General features: G+C 36.2%; 1 protein-coding gene across 2 annotated transcripts in view; it reads right to left on the reverse strand.

The window, feature by feature from the left end:
- The window catches only part of LOC109106504 (phospholipid-transporting ATPase ID-like), a 35,904-nt gene extending 24,852 nt beyond the window's left edge, over nt 1-11,052 (reverse strand). The window contains exons 1-2 of one of the 2 annotated variants that reach the window (XM_042740873.1): nt 10,804-11,052; nt 5,682-5,749 (exon numbers count right to left, since the gene is read on the reverse strand). In XM_042740873.1, the coding sequence (XP_042596807.1) occupies nt 5,682-5,706 (25 nt within the window). In that variant the 5' untranslated portion in view covers nt 5,707-5,749; nt 10,804-11,052. Of the gene's footprint in view, nt 1-1,914; nt 2,569-5,681; nt 5,750-10,803 lie in introns of those variants that run through there. The other variant, XM_042740872.1, reaches the window with a different exon arrangement.
- Between the last annotated feature and the right edge of the window lie 1,081 nt (nt 11,053-12,133).

Consider the following 12,133-nt stretch of genomic DNA (forward strand, 5'->3'; position numbering starts at 1 on the left):
TGCCTTCATATGCCCATCTGGCTGACTCATCTATCCATATCGGAAAACACTCTCCATCTCTCACCATCAGTATTTCTTCTTTTCTTAGCTGGACTCTCTGAGTAAAGGAATTACTGGGGTTCACATAAGGACAGGCTTAACACCCACTGACTGCATCTCAGAACATTTCACTCTAACAGAAATCATGCATTCAGTGCGACAAAAATAAGCAAAAACATGTTTCATAAAGGCTATTTTAGATTTTAGTGTGTGTGTGTGTGTGTGTGTGTGTGTGAGAGAGAGAGAGAGAGAGAGAGAGAGAGAGAGAGAGAGAGAGAGAGAGAGATTGTAACCACAAAAAGCACTTGGGAAACTGCACATATAAAATAAATAAATAAAACTTTTGAATATTTAAACCCTCAATTCTACAGGATATTGTTCATTATAATAAATATAAAAAAAAAATCAGAAATCAATTATAACTGGAGTTACTAAGACAATAACTGTTCCTACCTAAGTTTAAAAGGCCACTACGACACTGAATTTCTTTCTGTGGCATATGCACAGATATTTCCAGGCCTTTAAAGATCGACTGAAGGTCAGGACCCATACTTCATGTCTAATCACATTTGAAATGTTTTAAGGTTGACAGCAAGTACAAATAAGACAGCAGAGGTGATTTTTGTGGGACTCTTCTTGATTTGAAATGAAACTTGGATACCTCTACACATGGCAGCCAGCCACCTCTGTAGCCTGAGTCATTCTGGGCATTTTTAGATGGTGCTATCTGTATAGTGACTGATAATGAGAGCATCTATGCTGTGACAGACACTGTGATATGTTACAGACATCTTAAATTACCTTGTCATAAGGAAAGTGAGACATAAATATGAAAGATGAAGATGTAAAAACAGTAATCTCACAATCATTTCCAGCCTTTTGTACAGGTAAAAAAAAATCTCAAAAATGTAGCACAAATGACTCCACTTAATAAACTGAAATGGCTACACATATATTGAGGCCACTGAGTATAAAAATCCCCCAGACCTAAAAAAAAAAAAAAAACACATAAAGTTGATCCCCAATTAAACAGCAATTCTTGATCATTTGCAGTCTGGCTTTACAGAATCTGAGAGGTCCAGCTCAATTCCTTTACAAACCAGAACAGTATCCAGTTACTTAATTTCACCAACACCTGCTCCCTTTAGTGAAAAATAGACTGTTTTGCAACAACAAAACATGACAGTGAAAATGTTGTAGGCTGTGTTCATTACATAAACGACATTTAAAACGGACCGCATGTTGATTAGCACTTCACACAGATTACTCATTTACCTACTGTGAAATAAACTGAGGCGTGGGAAAAATGCAGATGAGAAGTGATTTGAAGTTGGGTAGATAAATATTGTGAGATATATTGTGTGCCAGATCATAAAAGACATTAAACTGTAGAAATAAGGTTATGCAGTCATCTCAATAACACTATAAACAAGACCTTCTAAAGCTTGATTATACAGAATGTTTTACATTTAAAATTAAATTCAATTAATTGAATGAGTGGATTTGTGAATGTTGACTGGGGTAAGCATGATGGATATAATCACAAGGTCATGGGACAAACACTGACACACTGGACATTGATGTGATTTTGTGAGACAGTCATGAGGGTGAAATAATGAATGAGCAAGCACACTTATGGAAGAATACAAAGTGGTTTATTTACAGGAAAGGAAAGTGTTAAAGGAGGAAGAAACATTAAATAAATAAATAATAAATAAATAAATAAATTTGACATTTATTATCTGAATGTCTAAATGATCTCTATTCTAATATGAATGTCACATATATTAGAATAATAGTAACTACCAACTAGCAACTAGACTGAGCTGTGGTAAACAAATGACACATGCGTAGGCTGACGCAAAGTAAAGGTACCTGCTCCTTTTCTTATTTTTGTTGCGTTGCTTAATCCCTCTTTCTTCCTTTTTAGAGGGAGGATGATTGGAAACCACTTCTCTGGGATGTCTTTCAGGATAGTCATGTTGTCCCACCGTCGTTTCATTTACACAGCTCTGCGCACACAGCAGTCAGACATCACAGCGGCGGAGAGACTGAGAAACGCGCGCGCGGCAGCTGCAGACCGGCGCCGGAAGACGGAGCGGTGCGTGGAAGACATCCGATTACAGACGCGGCGGTAAAATACACTTCACTCCCTCTCAATTTTGATTTGCCGCAGAGTCGTTGAGGTCATTCGGTGTGATTCGACTACACTTTCACTAAACTAGTTCTCAAATGTTTTTACGCAGCGCGAGTATTTTACATTATACAACACCATTGTCTTTGCTCATCCATTTCAACTGAAGTAACTTTCTGCGTTCCAGATATTCATGTAAAATGCTTGTTCTTGACTAAATATTTAAGTACAATAAAGGAATATGTCTTTAAACTTATAAATAAGCAAACATTAATTGACATTCAACTAAAATATAAATTTTTGACCAGGCTGAATACGACATGGTATATTAACACTGTCAAAACACTGAGCAGCGCCACTAGAACTAGACGTTGTTTTTATATGACATAATCAGAAAGGCGTTCTATTGGTCGAGAATGTGGCCAATAGGAGCTGGCTGAGGAGGTTGCCAGGGCAACTTAAGACTGCAGAGCTGTAAAACATGTATAGGTTAGGAGCCAGCAACTATAGACTCATCTGGCAATGAAATATCCATAAGCTTCAGAGCCAAAATGGCTGATAAACAGACAGTTTCCTACTTTAGGGCAAGGAGGGGGTGAGAAAGGGTGGCACTGCGGAAGACATCTGGACTAGTCAGGTGTCTCTGCACGTGCTATGTCTGTTTTGTATCTCAGAGTGTGTGGAGAGAGAGGGAGTCTCGTGCCAAGGATGGAAAACTCCCGACTGTTAAACACAATGCTCCAGCATATACGCACGTGTACATCTTTAACTTTTGATGTTGCACTGCACCACAGTGAAAACTCACAAGAGCCAAGCTTTGGAACAATATCGCACCAATGGCTACCCAATCACACAATTTTATATATAAAAGTGTGGATGCTAATATTTGTATTATAACCACACTTTTTTCTTCATATCTGACTGCATCATGTGAGCCGGGCTTCAGTCAGACTAGACCTCATATTGAATTTATAGCAAGTGAAAACGAGACTATGAGGGACAGACTAACATAGACTTATCATGGCATGAATGGTATAAATGTCCTAAATCATGTCATTTTTGCTGACTCATTCTTTTCAAAACTGTTTTTTCTATTTTTGTAAAGACGTTTTGTCAGCTGAGCAATCTGTATGTTTTTGAACAACACTCCATTGAACGCACTGCACTTCTATCCCTCATTGCCTTGTTTTCATCCCCATCAAAAATTAAATATGGAGCTACCCTGACTAAGGTCTAATGATGCATGAAGAGGATATTGCATATCTTTTAAGATAATTTTCTTAAGCATCACTCCTTAAGCTAAACAATCCAATGTTATAAAAAAAAAAAAAAAAAAAAAAAACAGTTTACCTGGTGGCGAATTTGTATCAATCTGTGCAATGTGATCTGTATATGGAAATGTACAATTTTTACAGACAAGAAAGCATGAAGGTCCTATACCGAACGATCAATAGAACTTTAGTCAAGTAGTTGCAAACTACATTTTTGACAAGAATGAAAATGAGGCAGTGAGGGATAGAAGTAGAGTGTGTTCAATGGATACTACTGTTGTTTAACTATACCGACTGTCCAACTGACAAAATTTCTTAAAAAAAAAAAACATGATCTAGAACCTTATACGATGTATGTTATTTTAGTGACTGTTAGTCTATTCCTCACAGCCTTGTTTTCATCCAAGTCAAATTCATTATGGCATCTAACCTGGTTCAGGTCTGTGGGGTGTTAAGATCATATAAAAACATACAAATTAGAATTCTGATGAATTAGCCACCAATTCACCAATTAGATTTGTTGATGATAAATATTTGTCATAATTTTCATCAACAAAATTTTTTCACAGACAAAAAATGAGATGAAATCGAAATAAAAAATTATGAAAATCTATTGACATTTTCATCAACAAATAATAACGAGACAAAAAGGTTAAGGAGGGACGATTGGACAGAAATCCATCCAAAACGAACTTACTGTGTAAAAAGGAGGGTATATGGCACACATTTCAACTCTAACGTTCTGATAATACGTTTTCATACATTTGCTGCACAGCTCATAAAACGTTAAAAAATTTTACCATCTGGGAGCAAGAGAAAAGCAGACATATGTATAAATTTTAAAATACGTGACGCTTTTCAAGAAAGAGCACTTAATTCGGTCCGGTTTTCTAAGTGCACACAACTCAATCCCGCACACAGAAAAGCACCTCTCAAACAGATCACGACTACTGAATTGAGCTGTTTTTTGCATTTTAACAGAGAAATACACGAAAATGATCTAAAATTGTCAGTTTTGAAGACTTTTCATGTTAACACACCCGGTTACGTCTTAAGTGAATGTAAACTGTCGGGAGAATATAGCCAGTATACTGAATCTGTGCAGTCAGTTTTAAAGGGGCAACAGCCTAATTTACTTATTGCTATCTGTCACCTTATTGTTAATGAAAAAACAAAAGAAAGAGAGGAAATCAACTCACTGCTCTTGACAGGATCACTTTAGTAGCTCTCATAAGTATTAATCTAAATTTAATTTATATAAATAAATGTCTTCTTGAAAGAATGAAGAATTTTGTATGCAAGTTATTATAAAGAATGAATATTATAGGCCCTATAACCATTGGTATTGTATTGAAAAGAAGGCCATGTTCTTGTTTCTTTATGAGAAGTGATTTTATTGAATTTTGAGATAAAGATGTTATGTGGAGTTAAATCTGTGTCTATATCGCATGTTCAAACCTTAATATCATTCATATTAACAGGGTAATAGATGTTTTCTGCGGGAATATATGAGTTTGGAAATTTTAGAGAAATGCTTAATAAACGCCTTACACCATAACTAAACCCATTAAATTATAGTCGACTAAATCTACTGTAGATTTACTTGACTAAAGTCTTATGATATTTAGTCAACTAAAACTAGACTAAGACTAAAACAATTCAGATGATTAAAATATGACTAAAACCCCCTTCCATTGGAGTATGGCTAAAAAACTTAATAACATGTTTGGATCTTGAAGATTTTACATATGTTATAAGAAAGAAACCAAAAAATCTACATTTTTGATATCTGGAAGGTGTTTTTGGACTTTGTTAAAAATTGAGATATTGAAGAAGCTTTAGATTTGTTAAGTTATGGAATGTTAAAAGGGTTTTTTTTATTTATTTATTTTTTTACCAGCCTGGGGTATGTTCTGAGGAATGGTATGTTTTTTTTTTTTTTTTTTTTTTAAACCTTGTAAAAACTCAAAGATATGTTGTACAAAATATGACTTAAACTAAAAAGACTATGACTAAAGCTAAATCAAAATTTGCTGTCAATATTAACACTGTTGCCATGAGAGTGAAGGTAGAGCTTAATGTTGAGGGGATTTCTAAAATGAATATTAACAAACATTATTTTGCTGATACATAATAGTTAAAATTAATGTGTGTATTTCAAATTCAGAGCACAATATGGAAATTAAATTTAAAAGTGTGTGTATGTCTGTGTTTAGGAAGAGTAGCTAATTGTTTACCTGGGGGAGGTCTCTTTCTGAACATTTCCACACCTCTGAAATTTTGCCGCTCTGTCCCATGGGAAAATCTACGTCGACATGCAGACACACACACAGCGAGAAAGAGAGAGAACCACATTGTCAACAGGATCTCAAGGGTAAAACAGGGGACATACCAAGTTTACGCTCACTCAGGAAATTCAATGATATTTAATCCTTGACTACGACAGTATGCAGATCAGTCAGCTAAAACTAAGCCACTGCTAATGAACCTGCAGCCGTAATCTTGATGCCTGACTGTTGTGAACCTTAGACAAATTTTTGTCCATCTCTTTTTCTTTAATCGTGCTAATAGTAAGATAATTAATAAGACTGTTTAAAGTGGTTACACATACACATTAGTTATGAAACAAACTGGAAACATCATTGCTATTAAGACTAAATGCTAGTGCTAAGTGATAGAAAGTGGTCTGGTTAGGTCTGCTCCAGAAGCACATTGATGTCTGCAGGTCTGGTTTCCAATAAATTTCTCTCTGAAGACGCCACATGCTGTCTGGTTTCTGTCTCTTATGACTGATAGAAAGGAAATATTGAGGCAGAAAGAAGAGCATTCAATAGTTTAGACATTTTATAGAATAGGAGGCTAAATTGCTCTTTTCTATATTAGTGTGACTCTGCTTATGAAGTATTATTAATAAAACAAAAGACGAAAATACAGGTTCCATAAATAAGGCAAGATAGTTCATGAAGGTACAAAAGATATGACTACATCCTCAACTGAAAGTAAAGCTAAACTGCAGTTTCCTGTCACATGAATAGATAATTAAAAAAATCATTCAGTTAGTGATCAAACCAACATTGACATACAGTAGTAGACATCAGCATCATTTATGAAATGTTTTATAATCTACAATAACATTTTCCATATAGGGGCCTGGTTTAAATGTTCAATATATTGACATCATATAATTTATCAACTGATATCTGTGTTTTTCTTATTTACTGTACTGTGCCAAATTTTAAGATTTAGAATAACAGGCAACTAACTTAAAAAGGTGGTGATCAATTGTGATTTAACCCTTTAAGAGCTCTACATCTGACCAGTGGAGGGTTCCTTCCTTTATTATTTAGAATGCTTATGTTTTCAAAAGTATATACTATTTTCTATGAAAGTTTCAAAAGGAATACAATATGTATGTTTCATATTGTATTAAAATATTGTGATGTCTAAATTACTGTATCCCCCGGTTTCACAGACCAGGCTCAAGCCTAGTCCTATACTAAAGTGTAAATCTGAGCTGTTTTAACTGAAAGAAACTTGCACAGACTGATCTTGAAATATATCAGTGCCTTTGTTTTGTCTTAAGATGCATACAGGTAATGTTTTTTCTAATGCATGTTAATAAAAATTACTTAAATGTCCTAATTGAACTATGGCCTAATCCTGGCTTAGTCTAAACCTTGTCTGTGAAACCAGGCCTAAGTGTTTTGAAAGTTTTAATTTCCAATCTTTTTACAAAACCATATAATATCATTCATAACATGAATGTAACATCAGTATTAGCTGGAATTTCAATATCACTTACTTTAGGTTGGTTTAGAAACATAGCTTTTCTCAAACAACACAGCAGTGCTTTGATTTCAGTGCTTTAGTCCATGATCATCATCTCACATTAGAGCATTCTGACTTTCCCTGAAGGAAATTTTAGTCATCATAACTGGCTTGCAAAATGGCCCTTCTGCTCCAATCCATCTCCTCAGTGAATTACTTATATCTTTCTAATATTGACTTTAATATTTCCTTAACCAGCAAGGGTCATCATGCAAAGTCATCAGAGAGATATTTTTCGGTCTCTGAGCTGCCCTCAGAAGATTATTGACAATCACCTGTTGCTTTGAATACCTACAATAAAGATAAGATTTCATTTTATGTAGACAATCAAAGTAGACTGTTCGAGAGTGTGGGAAGATTTGGGCTGGAGGAGGCCACCTCTGGGTTGAGAACAGAAAAAAAATATATCTGCTGCAGCAGGTAAAAATATTCTCACAAAAATAACAAATCCAGAGATGACAAAATCCAGGGATACAAAGAAAGCACAGTACATTAGTACTGTTACATTAGTTACATTAGTACATTAGTTAGTTAACACTAAAAGTTAACTTAGGTGAGATGGAATAATTCTGACTATTCACACACACTCACATAGATAGTCAAGCTGGTGCACGTGTGTCAGGCATGATTAGAGTCTATTATCATGTATCTGACTGGAGGCTTCCACACCACCAGATCAAAATCAATGACCCACAACAGACACACACACACACACACATACACACACACACACACACACACACACACACACAAACCTACTTAAAGACAGACTCAGTAAACAGACTGCTTTTGACACTAAATAACCCAGATTTGAAAACCATGTTGAATATAAACACAGTCAGATCTAGTACACATCTTCACGCTGACAACAGACTGCAGTGGTGTAAAGCAGGTCATTTGACTCACCATCTCTAAAAAGCGTCATGCAGCACACATTCTCTCACATATTTTACATGCAAGCATCCACACACAGTCTATCACACAATGCAAACCAGAAAGTGCCTTTTGCATTTGAATCAAGAGAAAACGACACTCTTTGTTATTTATTTGCAGTCATGTAAGACTGCACAAGTAAGCTTTGGAGTTTTATGATCTATAATTTATGATCAGCATATGTGCAGCATATTTTACTTCCATTGCCCATGTATTTTTCCTGTACATGTTATTCTAGTTTATTGTTCAATATTTATTCTGCCCTCATTGGCTTCCCATCTGTTTTACCTCATTTCTTTATCCATCTTTTACACTCGGGGTCTTAAAGGGGTCATATGATGCGATTTCAATTTTTCCTTTCTCTTTGGAGTGTTACAAGCTCTTGGTGAATAAAGAAGATCTGTACAGTTGCAAAGACTAAAGTCTCAAATCCAAAGAGATATTCTTTATAAAAGTTGAGACTCGTCCATGCCCCCCTAAAATGCCTCGTTCTAACACGCCCCCCACATCTCTACGTCAGTATGTGGGAAGATTTGCATAACGCCGCCCAGATGTTCACGCAAAGAAAGAAGGCATACCTTTTATTCTAGTTGTAGTATTGTTGTTGCCACCGCCATGTCATAAAGACGCTGTGTTTTTCATCGTGTAAGCGAAACTACTTTATTTGGCCTTCCAAAAGAGGATGATATTCGCTTCGTCATGCCTGGTGCTGATCCGTGCTGGTCGCTGAGGAAATACACCAACTTTGCACTGTGGATCACCGGATCGACTTTCATCGTGGACGAAGCGGAGTCCAGCCCAGGGTTGTCACATGTGGTTGCCGCAAGCCCAAGGTACGCTCCTTCGTAGAATCCGCTTGCCGTGCCATTCTCAAGCCGCCCGCCTCTGCTCACTCAAGCCTCTGCTCACTCTAGGCCGCAGTGTGATGCTATTTCGTTGAGAACGCGAAACTACTTTGTTTGGCTCCAAAAAGAGGACACGACTAGAAATCATGTTTATAATGGGTTTTAATGTTTATGTCTCGTCACTCTGGCCGGACAGGGCATCACAATATGTTAAGGGGCGTCACATTTCCGTCACATGCTTGAGGTATTCGGCCAATCACAATGTGCTGGATAGCTGGCCAATCAGAGCACACCTTGCTTTTCAGAACGATGAGCTTTGTAAAAAACAACGCGTTTCAGAAGGTGGGGCATAGAGGAGAAACAATAATGTACAGTATGTGGAAAATAATGTGTTTTTTTTTTACTTTAAACCACATAAACACATTTCATTACACCAAATACACAAAATAATGTTATTTTTAGCAGCATCATATGACCCCTTTAAAAGGTCAAACAGGAAATCACCATCAAACCAGAACCACAATAATGATACTGACTGATTATATAGAGTCTGCTCTCTCACGCTGTCTCTTATACACGCACACACACACACACACACACACACACACACACACAGATATGGCCTTTAAAGTGCATAATTATAGTAATAATTCTTACAGATTACATATATATATATATATTGGTCATGCCTCTGCATGGTGTTGATATGCTTTCATTCTCTAGGGAATTATAACATTGTTGGCTCTTGTTTCGCACAATGAAGTACATTTCTTGGCTGTCAGTCAGAATTTTACTCTCAAAGGAATTTCAAGAACTAGCTTAAATCCCTGGTTCAATTAAGATTACAAGTGACACGAAAATACCTAACCAAAATTCTGAACCCACATCTCTAACCACAAAACATTGTTATAGTCTGATATTCTTTTTAACATAACAGTAATAATTAGGGTTTTAATTCAGGGTTTTTAACCAGGGGTCTCTGATAGTACATCAGAGAGGCCTGTGGAGACGATATAGAACACAAAACTTACATTTTCATGCCATTTCTTACTCTTATCTATTTTTAACTTGTAAGTTATAAACGTTTAAGCATTAGCTATATAATGTTGATTAAAGTAGCCTAATGGGTTCTTATTAAAATACTCTTATGCTCTTATTAAAAGTTACCACGTCAATAAGTAAGTAAATGGATAATATGTCTTCATACTGTTACAAGGTATTACAAGGATGGACATCTTATTACTATTTATCATAACTTATGAATTAACATTATACAAAAAACAACAACAACAAAAAAACAAAAACAACCATCTGGGGTCTTGAGACATGCGCAGCTCAAAAATATTTCAGAGTTGAGATGCGACTGTCAAAAACTGATCTTCGACATTCACAAATTTATTAGAAATTATTTTAACTTGGTGTAAGTTCTTTAATAAGCCTGTAACAATAAATAGTCTATTGCATTCGGTGGCCATATTGTTTATATACTGCTGCGTGCTTATTGGTAGGCTGCAGATGATAAATAAAGGTTACGAAATAAATAAACTGTTTAAGCAGGTTGGTTACAATATGCAGGACGCCGCTGTGGTGGAGTTTCACTAATCTATTTCAACAGTTTTAAAAAGAAGTGAAAAAAGTGATATTTACATAAAGTATTTTCTAACTGTTTTCTCAGAAGTCACGCTCACGTAGAGTCTTGAACTAAAGGTAACGTTAATGCTTTTATTGTGAGCGGATATAAGACCACCGGTACCTTTATCAGCTCCTCCTGTAGGCTAAGCAATGTTGATTTTAGGCATCTCTGTGATCTTCTTCCTTCTCTACAGGTATCCCGTCGGGTTTAAGGCAACATAGGTTATGTATCGGATGCAGACGATCAAAACATCCTTGAAAGGTGAAAGTGTATCGGACTCGATAGGCCAGGAGCTGCTCAGTAATAGGATGAGGGAGGCGGGGTGCAGGGGCGGTGTTTGCATCTGCATCTGCTGTTTCCCACTTTCAGCCTTGCACTGCTCAAGAGTAATGTTTTAAATGTTAGATAAAAGGCGAAAAAATGATTCCAAATTTGCTCTGCTTGTTCCAGTAAGTGTGGTTAAACACAGCTTATGAATGTATCTATATTAATTTTATTTACTGTGTTTTTTAAAAGATTAACGTACAATTTTAAATGAATGCAGCAGATACGTGCAGCAACTTTGTTCACAGAGCGGCATGGGGGCAGTACTGACATTTACCATGTGCTCGTTGTTTTGGTTTGATGAGTGCGCCATCTGCTGGACACAGATCATTCTGCTCATTTAGTGCAGGATGGCTGAACAGTTTGAAACATAATAAAAACGATTGGCGATGAAGACTAAAATAAATAGTGTATTTATTATTTTAAGAATTAGACAACAGCATCCTTTCGGTGTTTCCTGTGTCTGCTGCCGTTGTTCTGAAAAAGTGAGATACTATGCTCAATTTGCTGCTCAGTGCTCACAACATGTGCGCATGCGCTATACGTTTGCCGTCTTTTTGCAGGTATAATCAAAAGTTGTTGTTAAACTAAAGTTTGGGAATGATGACCTGAACATAAAGACGTGGACATATTTTTTATGGTTGTTGTGGATATTGACCCAAACATCTGGGATGATAGCACACATCTGCAATAGCATCTACTGTGTACAAACGTCTGAAAGACGTCTTTCAGATGTCAGTTTTACATACATTCTAAATCATATACATCTTAAAGACATCTAATATTTGACATCTGATAGGAAACGTCCAACAGACGTATTGCAGATTAGCAAACACTCTAAAAAATACGTCTTGCAGATGTAAATGCAGACGTCAAATAGAAGTCTCCATGATGTATGTGTGCTATCAGTGTTTAAGTTTATAGAGTTAACCTCTATAGATTTTGTGAATTAGTAGGCTAGTTTTTAAAATCTTTCAGTATGGCCACATTTAATCTGCAAATCTTGTGAGCTAATGCCTGAATAGTTTGTCCAGAATTAGCCAGTGAGCCCAAACGCTAAGGAAACTTTCTCATACACCTTCTCATAATGTCTCTGCTCAGATGAAACTCCCTGATCAATAATATT

The sequence above is a fragment of the Cyprinus carpio genome, chromosome B16 (genome assembly GCF_018340385.1).
Source record: "Cyprinus carpio isolate SPL01 chromosome B16, ASM1834038v1, whole genome shotgun sequence".
NCBI classification, from domain to species: domain Eukaryota; kingdom Metazoa; phylum Chordata; class Actinopteri; order Cypriniformes; family Cyprinidae; genus Cyprinus; species Cyprinus carpio.